Source organism: Diabrotica undecimpunctata, chromosome 1 (assembly GCF_040954645.1).
Source record: "Diabrotica undecimpunctata isolate CICGRU chromosome 1, icDiaUnde3, whole genome shotgun sequence".
Lineage (NCBI taxonomy): Eukaryota > Metazoa > Arthropoda > Insecta > Coleoptera > Chrysomelidae > Diabrotica > Diabrotica undecimpunctata.
In genome coordinates this window covers 149,909,702-149,928,048 of record NC_092803.1, presented here as the reverse complement: position 1 = coordinate 149,928,048, position 18,347 = coordinate 149,909,702, and the positions used below count along the sequence as shown (strand labels likewise).

Genomic DNA, 18,347 nt, shown 5'->3' with positions numbered 1-18,347 from the left:
AAGTCCTCGTAGACACACCGTCTCAGGACTTGCAACTTCAACGTGGAGTCATATGTCGCCATGTTACCTAATCCAACGGTAACTTTAGCATCCTAGCAATTTATATAATATAATGTAAAACAAATGTAACTAAATTTTTGTTAACGGGTTTTTACCCATGTATTTAGTGGCTACACTCATGTGCACCTAGACACTGATGATGGAATAATGGATTCCGAAAACGTTTTGTCTATAACAACCCATTTGGGTTTTTAAAAATTATATACCTTTTACAAAGGATTTTTAATAAATTTGTTAAAAAATGCTTATCTTCAAAAAGTCGCAAAAGTTAAATTTCAATTAACTACTGTATTTTATCGGAGTTAAAAACACTTATAATTAAAATCATTTTGTATTTGACATTTAGATTTTTACCTCGGAAATCGTTGTAAAAATACAAACTAACAAAATTATTTTATTTTGTTTTTTTTTTTTTAAATAAAAAATTTGTTGTAACAGTTTAATTTTATCTACCTCACTCAGAGTTACAATTCAGATATTTAAAACACAGTACAAGACTTTAACACTGTATTGTCAGTATTTTTCTTAGATTACTAAGGTATTTTTGAGGTGCGTGCCTGGGACATTCCTGTAGGGTGCAAATAATCTGGCAACGTCGTACGCAGTAAAAGCGGTTCTGAATAAAAACTCATTTATGATTTAATGTATTTAAAATAATCCACCCGTTGTTTATTTACCATTTAAGGTTGTTGACATCTTAAAAATGTAAATAATACCTTTAAAATAATTATTTCTTATTTGTCTGGTTTTTTATTGCTACACCATCATTAGTATTACATATTTTGCAATTTACTGTTTTGCAATTAGATGCTTTCTTTTACATCTATATAGAAGTAATATTCGTTAATAATTACTGGGTTAAATACCATTTTTACTTAATTTTCCCAAAAATATTTGTTAAAAATATAGGCCTTATCAAATTTTACATTGGATATTTTACAGCTATATATGGATGCGAAATATGGGTGTATATCTTTTAGAAAGAGGCAGGGACGGATACACGGGGGTGAAAAAAGAGAATACGATATTTAAGTAGAACACTTTGAAAGAATGGGAAAGAAAATAATGCCAAAAATGGTACCTTCACTGGCCTGTTGAGCTTTATAAATAAATAAATTTTGCCTTGACAATGGCAAGCAAGACATTTCACCTCATACAGCATAGTAACTATGGTACTATCGATCGGTTTAGATGGATATATAAGATTGTAGATTTAAGAAAAATCAACTAAACGAGGGTCAGTATTTAAAAATGATTGTTACTTCTATTGTTTCAGGTCACCATTCCAGCTTCCTGGTGGCCACCTCTACCTTCTCCAGACAAAGACGGTCGGCCTGGAAAGTTCACGAAGACTCCTCCGAGACTAATACAAGTCGCATACTCTGTCCTAGAACCATGGCCCGACGAAGGTGAAGGTTGCCATCCGAAGATGCAGGTTCAACCATCGGCAGTATTGGGCAGCGTGCAGTTAACACCAGCTAAGGGAGCTTACAAGGAATTGAAGCTGACGGAGGCTGTAACTATACTAGTACCTCATCCACCGTTGTTTCCAATGTCTAGAATTTATTTACCTGTGTTCATTGATAAGGAGAAAGCAAAAATGATGACTGCTATCGTTGTTAAGTAAGTATTTAAAAAAACAGTTCTTTACCATTTATTTATGAAGATATATAATAGTGGTTTGATTATGTAGTCTAAGTGTGCATTCATAACGAGGCGCCGATCCTCGATCGGACCATAGGATGGTATTATATTATCATCGCCACGTAAAATAAATGCATTATTTTAAATGCGAGCGTTCACTGTCAGTGCTATGCTCTAGGCGAGGATACCGTGGCATGGTCTCCGTAATGAACGCACCTTTAGACTCTCAGAAAAATTCCAATCATTGGAATCTTTACTCTTATACTCCTAATCTTTAATGAAATGAAAATGTCGATAATTTGAAATCAAAACATCAAAATAAACGTATTATAAACTGTAATATTGATTGTTATTCCCATTAACGATAATAAATAACATTCAAATGCCACAAGAAGATAGCTCCAGAATAATAATGAAAACGTGTGTGATGTCTTTTATCAAATGCTTTCTCGAAATTAGTAGACCGCGAATGCGAAGACATCGCAAGACCGTTTCTAAAACCCAAACTAATCATTACTAATGTTTCCTTTAAGTTTTCTGTATATGCGAGAATGAATAACACAAAGAAGAAGTTTAAGAACGTGGCATTAAGCTTATAAACCTCTAATCGGAACATCTCGTGGTACTTTTTTCTTTTTTCAGAAAGGTGGAAACTAGCAAGTCTCTAGACAATTCACCGTTTTCATACGTTTTATTAAGTAGACTTGTTTGAGTAAGAGTTCGAGTTGGTCATCTTTAAATCTTCTTCTTAAGGTGTCCTTTCCATTAAACTGAAGGTTGGCTATAACTACAGCAAATTGCTCTCTATTTTGAGCTGTTCTTAGTACCGAATGTGTGTCCATGCCTGTCCAGTCTCTTACATTTTTCAGCCAAGAGCATTTTCTTCTTCCTGGACCTGTTCGTCCTTCCACTTTCCCTTCCATTATCAGTCTAGGAAGTTGTATTTTTCTCCTCTGTAAATATGTCCTAGATAACTTGTTTTTCTCGTTTTTACAATATTTAGGAGTTCTCTCTCAGTCCCCATTCTTCTCAGCACCTCGTTGTTGGTCACGTGCTCTGTCCAAGAGATCTTCAGCATCCTTCGAAAAACCTTCATGTCAAAGGCTTTTACACGTCTCATACTTGTGACTCCGAGAGTCCATGTTTCCACTCCGTATAGCAATATGGAATAAATTAATGTTTTCACAAATTGGTATCGGATATCCAACGATAAGGTAGAGTTTATTAGGAATTTTTCCATTATTTGAAAAGCGGACCTAGCATACTCTATACGACCACGTATTTCAACTCCGTAGTCAAGATCGTTTGTTATCCAGCAACCAAGACACTGGAATTATTTACGGGTTCTATCTGTTTGTTGTAGATACGAATAATAATGTCGGCATTTGGTACACGTGTAACAGCCATTACTTTTGTTTTATTTGTGTTTATATTCAGCCGCAAGCTATCTCCCCCTCTGGTTATGGCATTCAAAAGTCGTTGCAAACCCTCAGCACTGTCCGCAATAATGACGGTGTCGTCTGCGTATATTAAGTTGTTTACATGTTCTCCGTTGATTTTTATTCCTTCTTCAATATTTTCGAGTGCATTTTGGAAGATCTTTTCGGAATAAATATTAAAAAATAGTGGAAAAAGTACACAGCCCTGGCAAACTCCTCCTTTTATTGAAATTTCTGCTGTCATACGATTGTCTATTTTAATCTAAGCCATTTGATCCCAATATAGGTTTTTAATAAGGGCCACCGTGTTATGGTCTATACCATGTTGTGTTAGGGTTTCTATGAGTTCTGTGTGTTTTACTCGATCAAACGCTTTTTCGTAGTCGATAAAACAGTGAAACACGTCTTTCGTTGATCTCTGCATTTTTGTAGTAATATCTGGAGGCCAAATAATGCCTCCCTTAAGTCCCATACGAAATCCAAATTGATTGGCGCTCAGATTTCTTTCGCATTCTCTGTATATACGTTGATGTACAATTTTGAGTAAAATTTTCAGAAAATGGCTCATCAGGCTAATTAATCTGAACTGTGAGCATCTATTTGCTCTATTTTTCTTGAGTATAGGTATAAATGTCGATCTAAGCCAGTCTTCTGTGAAGATTCGAGTGGTATATATTTTGTTAAATAGTAGTGTTAAGAACTGAAGATTTTCTTCATTGATAAGTTTTATCATCTCTACATATATCTCATCTGGACCTGGACTTTTCTTAGCTTTGCGGTATTGATTGTTTTTGTAACTTTCGATGTTAATATATCAAGTATTGTGATGTACTATATTCATTTGTGGTTCTGTTCGTTCGTCATCAAACAGATCTTCGATGCATTTTTCCCATATATTTCCTACATTTACCGGTCTAGATACTATTTGGTTGTTATTATCTATTAGAGTTGTTGTAGTGAATTTTTTTCTCATATTTGTGACTTCCTTAATCTTTTTGTATGCATTGAAGTAGTCATGTTATTTTAGTAATTTCCTCAGTTCCTCACATCTGCTGTTCATCCATTCTTCTTTGGCTTTCCTGATTTTGTTTCGGATGGTTGTCTGGGTTTCTTTATAGATTACTTCATTGCGGTTTTTGTAAGATCTTCTTACGTCCATCAGTTCTAGGATTTCTTCTGTCATCCATGTATTCTTTATTTTTCTTGTGTTGTCTTGTAGTTGTTCTGTTTGCCAAATACTTTCTACTGATTCTTCTGCTACCGCGGATGCTTCACTGAATTTTTCTTTGAGTGTCTCATTGAGTATTTTCTCTATAAAAATTTTATTAAAATCCTTTGTAAAAGGTATATATTTAAAAACCCAAACGGGCTATGTTAGACAAAACACTTTCATATTTTAAATATATTCATTCATATTCCACCAATAACAATAAAATTTCAAGAACTCAACTTCCCACATGTGTCTAGTTTCTATTTTCCAGGTACCAAATGTTGAAGAAACATAAAGGGCCTTATATTAAAATCTTTATTTCACAACACTACTACACACATGTATAGTTGGTTGCCTAACTATAACCTCATAATTTTCTCTCCATATTTCATCTTATATACATAATTTTAAAACAACAACATTGATGGTTGATACTGTTATATTAATTTATTTTACTTTAACAATTTTAAATAACTTTGGCTTTTGTCTTAAGTAGACACATACAGTTATATTAACTGCTCTATTACGACTTCCGTCCTAACTTGTCAACATTGTCATTTCAATCAGTTGCTTCCATAAAGTCCTCGCAGACACACCGTCTCAGGACTAGCAACTTCAACGTGGAGTCATATGTCGCCATGTTACCTAATCAAACGGTAACTTTAACATCTTAACATTTTATAAGAAATACTGTAAATCAAATGTAAATAATTATTTTTTAACGGGTTTTTACCCATATATTTAGTGGTTACATTCATGTACTCCTAGTAAGTATTAACCACACTTTGCTTAACCTTGGTCAAAATTTAAACTTCTTGTTCTTTTTAATTAAGTAGTTATATATTTTCTAGGACACTGATGATGGAATTATGGATTCCGAAAACGTTTTGTCTAACATAGCCCGTTTGGGTTTTTAAATATATACCTTTTACAAAGGATTTTAATAAATTTTTTAATATATGGTATACAGCCAACTACAGGAACGTAGATTCCTTGTGGATATTTTCTCTATCTCTGCCTGTACTACTGGATCTTTAAGTTTTTCGAGGCTAGGTTTTAGTTTAATTGAGATTTTACCGATAACAGGATTGTGGTCGGAACCGATGTCCATCCGGGATATTTTTTAACTGCCCTGATTCTATTTCTTTAGCGCTTGTTAATTAATATATAATCAATCTGGTTTCTTATTATGTGGTTTTGATTATCTCCAGGTGCTTTCCATGTATATAATCTTCTTTTTGGTAGTTTAAACCAGGTGTTTGGGATAATTAGATTTTCTTCTTGTCAAAATTGGACCAGTATTTCTCCTCTATCATTTTTTTGGCCCAAATCAAAGTTTCCGACTACGTCTTCGGTCCGCCCTTCACCTACTTTGGCATTAAAATCTCCCATAATAATGTTTACAGCATTTTTCTTTGCGATCTTCATTATCTGTTTGATCTCTTGGTAGAATTCTCGTATTTGTCTTTCTGATTTTTTTCCTGTAGGCGCATATACTTGAATAAAGTTAATATTTCGAGGAGTGGTATTAATTAGCCTAGTGGTAGCATAGCTACTCTATCAGATATAGGTATAAAGTTCTTTACACATTTACTGCTTTTCTGGTCAACTATAAATGCCACTCCGTTATAATGATGAGGACCAGCATAGTATATCACATGGTTATCGATGTTTGTCTGTCCAGATCCGGACCACTTAACTTCACTGACTCCGAGAATGTTGACTCCTATTCTTTTCATTTCTCTCACGATGTTATGAGATTTTTCTGGCATAAAGAGCGATTTTGCATTCCAGGTTCCAATTGTCAATGTGTTATTTTTGTTTTCCACTTTCGGGTGGTTCCTGGCATTTAACGTGGAGATTCTTAACACCCCTTGACCATTTAAGGTCTGCCACGGACTAGGGGACTTTTGTTTTCCATAACTTGCCATAGTTATAATATCTTGAGAATATTTAGTGTATTGGTTTCTCCCTCCTTGCCCTTACACACCGCAGTATTACAACCGATTAAACCAATATCTGATTGTCACCCATAAGTGATTCCAAGCATATTAAGAAGTCATTATTTTCTCGCCTTGGAGTTAGTAATGGCATAGCTGCTGCCCTATACCATGTCCTCAGTTGATCCGTGGGTACTTATTTGGCGAACCTTGTTCGCACCTATCCTGTATAATATACAGGACGTCCCCTATCAGCCATATGGGACGCGCCGTGTCGGGGTTGAGGACTTCCTTGCCCGGTCTGTCTTATGCGGAGTGCTGAAGAATTCCTACTTAGTTCAGAACTCTTCCTCCACAAAAGCTGAGATCGGCCACGGTATCTTTAAATAGTTTTAGTATTTTGGGCCCGGTGCTTGATTGTTCTTTAGTCGTGTTTTCGAATGTATTACCTCACTTGACCTGACCTCCTGACAGTTATGTCTAGTCCAGAACATTCAGGAATATAGGTTTCTATTTGTTGATCTTTTTCGAATAATTCTTGTATTCCCCTACATTTTAAGTATTCTTTCACTTTCGCAAAGCAGTTTATTGTTTGTCTAGTATTTAGTTATTTCTTCGCCAGTTGTTTTCTCCAATTGTGGCTTTATTTTTTTGTTATGTAGAGTGAAAGTGTTACGTCCCTATTTCAGTGATTCTATTTCAATCCATTAGTTTGATCTTTTTTATGATTCTATGTATTTCTTTGTATCCTCTGTATTTTCTTCGATATTTCATGAAATCTAATATTTCTTCTCTCATCCACTATTGCTTCTTTATATTTATCTCCTCCGCTTTTAGTTTACAGTCTGCTACTGAATTACATACATTTTTTATTTTATTCCGCGTATCATTCGCAGTTATGTAATGTTGACTACGTTCTGTATTTTGTTGTTGAGTTCTCTTTTGATTTCTTCTTTTGCGTTGTTATCTTTTAACGTATGGTAGTCGGATCGTTTTGGACTTTTCATTTAGAAACTTTTTTCATGTGTAGGTTAAACCGACCCAACAAAAGATAGTCTGGGGAAAGATCCGCTTCTGGATACGTTTTTACGTATTTTACGGAATTTTGAAACTTTCTGTTTACAGTAATATATTCAATCTGGTTTCTGATAACTTTTTGGGGACAGTCAACTGGAGATTTTCAGGTATAAACTCTTCGAAGCTGAAACTGTTAAAAGGTGTTCATTATCACAATGTCTATTTCTTGACAGTCGATCATTTCTTACTCCCAACCCAAAGTGTCCTACAGTATTGTCATAACTCCTTTGCCAACCTTAGCTTTAAAGTCTTATAACAGAACGTTTTCTTCCTTTTTTTTGTGTATTTTAGAGTTTCCTTTAATTGTTCATATAGTAATCTACTTCCTGCTCTCAGCTTTCGGAAGTTGAAGCGTACGCCTGAATAATATTCATTTTAAATGGTGTGTGCTTAAATTGATTTTAAGCTCTGCGACTCTATCCAATATTCCCACGACATCTAGTACAGAGTTGTTAACTTCTTTGTTCACTATTATACTTACTTCGTTCTTGCTTCTTGTAGATGCGTCTCCGGAGTATTATACTGTATGATTGCCTATTTCACCGTGATAGACACACTTTACTTAGCAATCTTCTTATCACGTCTTAGTTTAAATTTATGTGGCAACCAGAGTATTTTTAACTTTCTCTCGTTACTTAAGGGGTGTCAGGGACTGGTGTGATTGTCTGAATCAAATCTATAGAGACGTCGTATTGAACTTTCATTAATACTGCATTAACTTTGATTCATTAATGACATAGCTGCTGCCCTATGTCATGTTTCTCTACTAGCCCTAAAAGCCTGGTTGCCACTTCCGCCGAATTTGCCATTGTAGTCTTCATGTGTGACCCTATATAAGGACCCTTACCGATGTTATCAGCCGGGACAGCTAATAACAGCTTTAACAACATCGGGTGTAAAGCTATTCAGTGCATCCCACTACTAACGCAGACAGACAAATTTACTGCTCACTGGATTCACTGCACTCACAAACCAAGATTGTTTGAAATTTATGTTATTACGAAATTTGTTACACTATCAACAAAAAGGCAATGCTTTTTTACACCAAATTGTACTTCAATTCAATATCCTGTACATGCAATTTAAAGATAAAGTGGTAGAATAGACCAAAAGGCATTATTGATGACATTACATCAATTTAATTCTTCGGATCATTTAATTTGTTCTAATGTAGCTTCAAGACATGCATATAACTTGTTTTGTTGGTGTATAGCACGGAATCATTGTTACTAGCACGAAATCATTGTTGCCTTTGTTAATTTGGTCCTAATCATTTCAGTGATTCTTCGCTCTAAAACTGGTTTCCATTTCATGAAAGAGTTGTTTGTTTCTTTACTAAATATGATTCATACCCAATTTTCATGTTTTCCTCAAACCAGAGTATATCAGCAGGTCCCCTTCTATGTTGATGTGTTCTCGTTTTTTGTTTCTTTACTAAAGAGGATTTCTACTCAATTTTCATGTTTTCCTCCAACCAGAGTATATCAGCAGGTCGCGTTCCATGTTAATGTGTTCCCCTGTTCCATTCTACTGTATCTCACTGAGACCTAGTATCTCAACTTTATATTACTTCATATCTTCTACATACCCTTTTTAAATCAAAAATTTGTTTTGCTTTTATGTAGTGTTTATTTTAATATCTTCTGAACTTAATTCTTTATAGGTGGTTCTTGATCAGAAATGATCCTTCTCTTATACTTCTGATCTTTCGACAAACTTTAAATATTTCCTCTGAATAGTTATTCACCCATCTGCTGGTAATTACGCTTCTTTATAGACATTTGCTATCTCTAGGGGTGTGTTTCTTTCAAACATACTTTGTCTCTTTAAAAAAACTAGTACTCCAGTCGTTAAAGACGAAAACGCCACTGAACCTCTAAAAATCCTACGAACAAGCTGAAATATGCTGAGATTATCAATTTTGGTTCCTTAAAAAAGTTGCAAAAAAGTTTGCTTCTCCTACCTACCGACTCCCCCTAAAACTCCCCTCGTAGGGAGGTAATCGGAAAACATCAATTTACCAAGAATCTGTACGCCTTCGAAAAAAATGGCTCCAATAAGAAATGTAGTTAAGATAATCTTGAACAAAAATGCTTATTAATATTTTTTCTGTAGAATGAACCGTTCTCACAGATATAACTCTTGAAGGGAACGGCAATTTTAAATGTCAGTTGCCCGCGCGAAATCAATATTTTAAGTCAAATTTGTATCGGGTCGACAGTAAAAATTCGATAAATCAAAATTTGTTTTAAAGGAGTGCAACTTTCGTATGCAGTTTTTGTATTTTGCTGTAAATGAAGTCAATTTATATATATATATATATATATATATATATATATATATATATATATATATATATATATATATACCCGGTATTTAGGCGTTCGACGCCCTTCCGGTAGGGATCTATGGAGGAGTATCACCTAGCCGCAAGCCCTTATCTCTTGCCGTACTGCTCCACCATAGGCCGATCAGATACCAGCATATTCTAGACTAAGCCGCAAATTCATTTTAGAATTTTAAACTGCTGCGTTAGCCTTTTTGTTTTCTGCACACCGAGCCGGGGATCGAACTGACATCTCTCGCATTGAAGCGAAGGAGAAGCCAGCCGCCCAGCCCGCTTGGCTAATCCGATCGACAAGTCAATTTTTATAAAGGTGGTAAATAAATAAACGTTGCAAGATTTTTGCCATCTTCTACGATTTTCATGAGATCAATAAAATTTGTCACTCCCATTGACCAGTCAATATGGAATTATCATTGCTAGAGCCTAATTTTCAAAACCTGTTTTATGAAATTTCGATTTTGAGTATTGGTAACAAATATGAGGCATTTGAAATATGTCTAAAAACGCTGAATTTAAACTTTTACGTTACAAACGATCTAAAACATTTAAAACTGCATCTTTTCGATTGCGCAGGTCATCATCATCATTGGTGATGATTATTACGCCAGTCAGTTCTATTACGCCAGTCAGTTCTATCCATTGCCAACTGTTGCCAGTTTGCTGCGCCCATTTGTCTACCATCCCCATCTACACCATCCCTCCATCTGAGTTTTGGCCTACCCGTACTTCTACTTCCCACAGGTTGCGACATAAGGATTCTTCTAGGAGGGTTGTTCTGCTGTGATCTTGCCAGATGTCCTGCCCATCTTAATCTTCCTATTTTTATAAAGGATACTACGTCTTTCATCATCATCATCATCATTTAACCCGGATCTATCCACTGCTGGATATAGGTCTCCCTCAGTCTTTTCCATGTATTTCTGTTTTGTGCTGTTTGCATCCACTTTACCTATGTCTTTACTACCAAATATATGTTTATATCTGTGATATATCTCATAGTTGTACCTCCTTCTCCAAACACCATTTTCACAGATGCCACCGAATATTCTTCTCAGGATCCTTCGTTCAAATATAAGCAGGAGATTTTCATCTGCCTTGGAAATGGTCCATGTCTCCGACGCATATGTCAACACTGGTTATATAAGGGTTTTGTATATGGTTATTTTTGTTTTTTGGCTTAAGTTTCTGCTTCTCATATGTGTACTCAGTCCAAAATAGCATTTGTTTGCTAGGATTATTCTTCGCTTGATTTCTTCCGTCATGACGTTCTCCTTGGTGACCAGGGAGCTAAGAATGTGAATTTGTCCACCACTTCAAAGGTACAACTATCAACCATGAATTGGTGGCCGATGTTTCTGGCTCTATTGTTGGGTGTTGATGCCATTATCTTAGTTTTTGCGATTGCGCAGGTACGTTTTTCAAAATTACAAGTTCAATGCCGTCTTCGTGGAAGCAATTCTTGTGACGTGAGATCGTAATATGAAGCTTTAAATTTAGCGTTTTTTATACATATTTCAAATGCCTCATATTCGATATCGTATAGGTATCGAAATTTCATGTTTCATAGGTTTTGGAGATTAGGCTCTAACAATGGCAATTCCACAGCGACGAGTCAATGAAAGTGATAAATTTTATTGACCTCATGAGAATCGTAAAATATGGCAAAAAGTGCGCAACGTTTATTCATTTAACAGATTTAGAGAAACTGACTTAATTTACAGCAAAATGCAAAAATTTAATACAAAAGCTACAAGTGAAATCTCTTCCCCTTTAAAACTTTGATTTTTGTCGATAGTACACTTTAATCAAAAGATATAAAATTTTTACCGTCGAGTTGATACAAATTTTATTTAAAAAATTGATTTCGCGCGGATAACTGATATTTAAAATCGCCGGTCGCTCCAAGCGTTGTCTCTGAAAGTGCTAATAATCATTTTTGTTCAATATTATCTCAGCTACATTTCTTGTTTGAATATTTTTTCCTACGGCTTACAGATTCTTGGTAAATTGATATTTTCCGTTTCTCCCCACGCCCTCCCCACCAAACGAGTGGCAAATATTTTTGCTCGTTTTTTAAGGACCCAAAATTACCATTCTCAGTAAAATAGCTAGTTCGTTTGATTTCTAGAGGTCAAATCTCTGACGACTGGACTATAGTAGCTTTTGCCTCATTATTTTATTTATGTTTTTACATCTTCGTATAGGGTATCCCCTTTACCGATTGTGATAAGGGAGTCTCCCATCACTATTTGTTTTTTTTTTTAATGTAGTTTGCTTCTTTTACGTCACACTGTATTTATGTTTTACTTTTAAAAACCCCATCGCTGGATTATAAATCAAGTTTAATAGAAAAAGTTAAGAGAAAGAATTCAATGAATCCTGACATAAACAGAAAAAATAAAAAAGTTAGATTAGTTACTGTTGACTTATTCATCAAACAGAAAAGTTTTGAACTTGAGAACTAAGAAAACACAGAATGCTCTAGAGATTACAGGATAAAACTTAAAGTCCGTTACCAACAATGACTATATCGAGTGTATATTGAAACCTTTTCGGCTTTTTAACTTTTTTAATTAATATTTTTGTAGTTAATCGTGACCTTAATAGTTACTGAAACTGAAAGTTAGTGAAAGTTCACTTTTAACAAGTTTTAGAAGTTTTCTTATTAGAAGAGAATACTAATGTAGTAGAGAAAATAGTGTTGTTCAGTGTTTTCATAAATTATTATATTTTGAATTTCCGGTAATACCCGTTCGTCTAATTTTTAAAACATTTCTGCAAAGAACTGATCAAAAGTTCGTTTTTTAATGTGTTGGATTTCCACCAATTCTTTTCTCTTTTCTGTAAAAATCCATCTCTAGGGCTTTAATGAATCTCTCCTAGTAATCTGATTTTGTTTTCTTTATTACTAGATCAAGCGGTATATAAGAAATTCAGTATTTTTTCTCGTTTTTCTGATATAACTCAGCACTTATTGGTTTTAGAATTATTTTCCAAAAAAAATGGCATACATACAACCACTATAAACGAATCAGAAATGAAACGAATACTTAAGTTAGACAAATTGAAAGGGAACACTGGCAGAGCTTCTCAAAACAGATGAAACACGACTTCTACGTAACACAAAAAGACATATGGAGAATGATGAGAGGACAAAGAAAAGAGATGAACGAACTAATAAAAACGAAACACATTCAGAAGGAAATATGGGCAAGCTACTCCCGATCCCTATTTGTTAAAGGTGATAATGAACCACCAACACCAGAGGTGACAGCAAACGAAGAAATAAATATTGACGAGGAAGAGGTAAACAGGATAACAAACTGAATAAAATTATAACACTAAGATCATGCACCGACACTATACTTATAATAGCGGCATAGAGACAAGTGCAAGAAAAATCATTAGAATACGTGGACCTTAAGAAGGCATTTGACCGGGTCAAATTAAAGAATGTTATCGACTTATTGTATGCACGAAAGGTAGATCTAGAAATAATCCAAAGGGTCAAAAGATCTACCAAAATACAATAAAAGTAAAAGTAGAAGAAGCACTAACTGACCCTATTGAAGCTGGCCAATAGATTGCCTAAGTCATCTATTGTTCAACTTGGTTATGGATGAAATAATAAAAAAAGTAAGAACTAAAAAAGGAAACCAAATGGGAGAAAAACAACTTAAAATAATCTGCTATAAGACGCAATACTAGTTTCTCAATGTGAAGATGATTTACAACGTATGCTGCACCAATCCAATATAACAGCCAGAAAATTTAACATGTTAATTTCCCCAAAAAAGATAAAATGTATGGTTATAACAGCAAATTTACTAAGATGTAAACTGGAGCGGGAATAGATACAGATAATAGGCTACAGATATACGACGTAGAAATAGAAAAGTAGAATGGAACGATCATAAAAGCCGAATGATAACAAATAGAGTAGTAAAGACGGCAAGAGACGGTTCCCCAATAAGAAGACGATCAGTAGGAAGACCACGAAAACAATGGAACGACAATTTACTGGAGGCACATTGAAAAACAAACATATGTCATGTCTACATAAAAAGAAGAAGTTTTTTATGTCCTCAACAGGAAATTTAAAATTTAAGCTTGTGTATCCTAGATTCTGAAGTACATTAGGTAATTGAACAAGGCGTTTACATTTCTCCAGAGCTGCTGAAGTGGAATGTGTTAGTTCCGTAATAAAATTTATTATTCCTTAAAAATACTCCACATAAAAAATTGCTGCTTCTAACCAAGTGCCCGATCTCGTGATAACAGATTACATTTCTTCATAAGTTTCTGTAATGGGTCATAACAACTTTCGTCTCGACATTGAACATGCCCGAATAATCTTAAGCTATGCCCAATGGATTTGAAAGATTGGCATTGGCGGCAAATAGGGAGTAGTTAAGCAGCTGTCCTTTTAGTTTGATATAGCCTTTCTTTTACGGATTTGAAAGTTAAAAACTGACCCCACAAAACTTTCCTTGACTATGAAGCCAGTGCCGAATTGGTGCTCCTGTTCACTTCTGCTGAAAAATATGTTTCGAATATATGTTTGTGGATTCAAGTTCTCTGTCCATCTGAATTAGGGTTCCAGGTCCATATATACTTAGTACCTTCTAAGTTCCTATATTCGTTGTCCTCTGTCGTCTTAAAAGATCCGTCTTTATCCGAGGCATGTGTTTCGTTTTCATAACTGGTTGTTTTTTTTTTAAGAAGGAATAGTTAGTCCCTCGCATAACCTTCCTCCTTTTTCATCCTGAACTTAAGACCAGGCAGCGGCAGAGTTGGGATTGAGCTTGGTTTACAGCTTATAGGACAAACACAGAGTAACTTCTTCTTTTTTTATGCGGACATGACTGGCTGTTTTTCAATCTGCCCCCAGTAAGTTGTCGTTCCATCGTTTTCGTGGTCTTCCTACCGATCGTCTTCCTGTTGAGGGACCGTCTCTTGCCGTTTTTACTTCTCTATTTGTTGTCACTCGGCTTAGAATAGAATATCTAGAATGTTCATTTGATAAATGAAGTTGCTGCTACAAATAAGTTGATAACTTTGGATGAAAAATAGTCCTTTAAGTATATAAAATCAGTATTAAAGAACAATGGGGAAATAGATTCTAGAACTATAAGTACAATAGTTAAAATGGATAAAATGAGAGAAGGGTAATAATGCGCTAGGTGAGAGAAAGAGTCCAATGAATCTGAAAAGCAAATTTTACACAACTGCCCTAAGAACTGCTAGCTATGATTTACATCCCTGAATGTTCGACAGCCAAAAACAAAGAACAACAACTGGTGGATATTGTGAAAATGAGAATGTTAAGATGAACGAGAGGAGTTACAAAAAATAAATTTAGTAGGAAAAGTCTAAATGTCGCATTCATTGATAACAAAATAAGAGATTAAAATGCTTAGGACACGTTTATTATCGAAATAATAATCATCCAATACGAAGAATCACTCAGTTGCAAGTTCCTACAAGGAGTAGGTGTTAGTAAAATTTACTTTTATAGTAACTGTTGTTTTTGTTTTTTTTTTTTTACTTGTATAAAATAATTTGGTATAAAATTATTCTTTCTTTTTAGAGCCCGAATGAAAAGTGGAGTAAGGTTTTTGGAAGCAGTTCCAACAGAAGGAATTCCTTGGAATATTACCATTGATATTAATCCTCGTCATACTAGCGCCACTGTGACTCTCGTCAGAAAGGAACCTCCTGATGCGGATATACCGGTTACGCCTGGAGAGTAAGTATTTTTACCTTCATTTTTTTATATGTATAGTATAACTAAAATACAAGGCTCGCAGAGAAAAGATAGAAGCCTTCTTTCTTGCTTCTTGTTTAAAAATCTTTTTAGTAAATCTTTGGTTTTGTAATCTTAGCGTTATGGAACTCTTCACTTGGCTCATCGAAATATCCGAAGACGCCACTGAAAATTACGACGGCAGTAAAGTGGTTTGGTCGGCTAGATTTGAACCTCATCTGGAGCAGGAAACGGAGAGTGAGATTCGCAAAGAAAGTAGAAAGTTGATATCGCGGTTTGAGATCCAGAAAGACGACATTCAAGCAGTTGTTCCCATTAGCAAGGTAAGTGTAGCATTAGATTTTTTAAGTTTTTTAGTTTACACAATCATTAGTACGCTGTAGAGACAAATAAGAAATAATTTAAATAACCGTTATAGCAGTTCTTTATTTTTTATTTAGAATTGGGAAGTCTTAAACACGGCAGTTCTCACTGGTCTTCAAGTTTCCCAGGCTATGAAAGTGTTTATAGTATCTCAAGCAGGAAAAGCAGCTGATGTCACCTTCCAGTCATCTTGCCATTCTGAAGACGAAAGTGTTTTGAAGGTAATACGGATATATTTTAATCCATAAACGATTAGTACATATATATATTTAGATATACATATTTTTGTTTTTTACTTAATACCGACAAGATTATATCAAGATAAAAGGTTTGTTCTAAGACTGAATACTGTGTTTAAAACTCGGACACTGCAGTTCCTTAGTCGCCATTTATCGTATGTGTACTCGGATCTATCACAAAGATACCATAACAAAAAAATTCTACCACATTCAAGTTTTCTTGTCATCTTCTTCTTCTGTTTTTTATGTAGACATGACTCTTGTCTTTTTTTCAATGTGCCTCCAATAAGTTGTCGTTCCATCGTTTTCGTGGTCTTCCTACTGATCGTCTTCCTATTGGGGAACCATCCCTTGTCGTCTTTACTACTCTATTTGTTGTCATTCGGATATGATCGTTTCATTCTACTCTTCTATTTCTTACCCAGTTCTTGATGTTATCCACCTTGCATTTACGTCGTATATCTGTACTTCTAGCTCTGTCCCATAGTGTATTGCCATCAATTTTTCTAAGTGTATTCATCTCTGCTGTTTCTATCATCCTTTTTGTGCCATCTTTATCAGGTCATGTTTCTGCCGCGTATGTCATTATTGGTCTGATGACTGCTATGTTAATTCTGCCTTTCATTTCTTTGCTGATATTTTTATTTCTACATATTGTTTCACTCAGGCAACCTGCGGCTCTGTTTGCCCTATTCACTTGATCTTCCACTTCTGCCTCGAAATTTCCGTAGCTAGATAATGGTGATGCCTAGATATTTAAACTCCATCACTTGTTCTATTATCTGACCTTCTATATTAAATATATTAAATTAGTGCATACGTTGTAACTCGTCTTCACTTTGAGAGAGTAGTATTGCGTCGTCTGCATAGCAGATAATTTTAAGTTGCTTTTCTCCCATTTGGTAGAATAATAAAGGAATCAGGGGATCTCCCTGTCTTATCCCATTGCCAGCTTCAATAGGGTCGGTTAGTTCTTTTTCCACTTTTACTTTTATTGTGTTGTTTTGGTAGATATTTTAGATCGTTTTGATTATTCCTAGTGGTATCTTTCTTGCGTACAATAACTGGATAACGGCCTTTAATTTGACTTCGTCAAATGCCTTCTTAAGGTCTACGAAACATAGATATGCCGATTTGTTGTATTCTAACGGTTTCTCTTGCACTTGCCTCATTATAAATATAGCGGCGGAGCATGATCTTCCCGACCTAAAACCTTGTTGTTCTTCTGCTAGTGTTATAATTTCATTTAGTTTATTTGTTATCACTTTGTTAATTTTAGTGTTGTGTTTAATAAATTAATTCCTCTGTAATTTTCTGGGTCCGATTTGCCTCCCTTTTTGAAGAGAGGTATTAGGATGCTTGATTTCCATTCTTGAGGAATTCTGTTTTGTTCTACTATTTTTTGGATTAGTTTCAATAGTTGTTTGATCAGATCTGGTCCTCCGTACTGTAGGAGTTCGTTCAGTATTCTGTCCTCTCCTGGTGATTTTCTATCTTTTAATTTCCTTAATGCTTCCTTTACCTCTTCCTCCTCAATATTTTCTGACAAGAATTGCTGACAAGTTTTCTGGTCAATTAAAACACCCACAAAGTCGCCAACTATAAAATAATATCTACGATTCTTTTTGTTAATGTTAAAAGCGTCAAAGGGTATCATATTCATTGTGATATTGTTTAAGTTTATGGTAAAATCATTCTAGGCGATGGCATGAAAGATAAATGATATGTAGCTTGCAAAAATGGTTACATATTGATGTTGCACATAATGGAAAATTTTGTGCAGACCGTTAACGAAGCATAAAAGAAGAAATGCTTAACATGCTTAAATATCGTCTTAGTTGGTATACTACGTAGGTAGATCGTTTAGTCTATTTGGATCACTTTTGTGATCCAAATATGGATCTGTTTAAATGTGGATATGTTTATATCCACAAAGTGGTTCACCAGATGCAGGAAATTGCTGTGATTGAATTTATTTTTCATTTCTTAGGTATCTTCATCATGCGGTTCGGTTTATGTGGACGGAAGCGAGGCCAGGGGATCAGTAAATGGATCTGTGATTGTCAAATACGGAACATACACTGGTTTAGCTCAATTTACAGTATGGATGCCAGAATTTCCACTGGATTTATCAGTCGCTGATACAAGATTGTCGCAACTTAAATCATGGAGAGTGCCAGACTACAATCCCATGTAAGTTATTATAAAAATCGACAAGAAAACTGAATTCCTGTAGTTGGCTGTGTACCATGAATCACAAA

At 35.0% G+C, this 18,347-nt stretch overlaps 1 protein-coding gene across 2 annotated transcripts in view; it reads left to right on the top strand.

The window, feature by feature from the left end:
- The window catches only part of dtn (transmembrane protein 132C dtn), a 165,263-nt gene that overhangs the window by 113,555 nt on the left and 33,361 nt on the right, over nucleotides 1-18,347 (top strand). For both annotated transcript variants that reach the window (XM_072520199.1, XM_072520198.1), the window contains exons 4-8: nucleotides 1,337-1,683; nucleotides 15,308-15,466; nucleotides 15,603-15,807; nucleotides 15,925-16,068; nucleotides 18,077-18,279. In XM_072520199.1, the coding sequence (XP_072376300.1) occupies nucleotides 1,337-1,683; nucleotides 15,308-15,466; nucleotides 15,603-15,807; nucleotides 15,925-16,068; nucleotides 18,077-18,279 (1,058 nt within the window). The remainder of the gene's footprint in view (nucleotides 1-1,336; nucleotides 1,684-15,307; nucleotides 15,467-15,602; nucleotides 15,808-15,924; nucleotides 16,069-18,076; nucleotides 18,280-18,347) is intronic.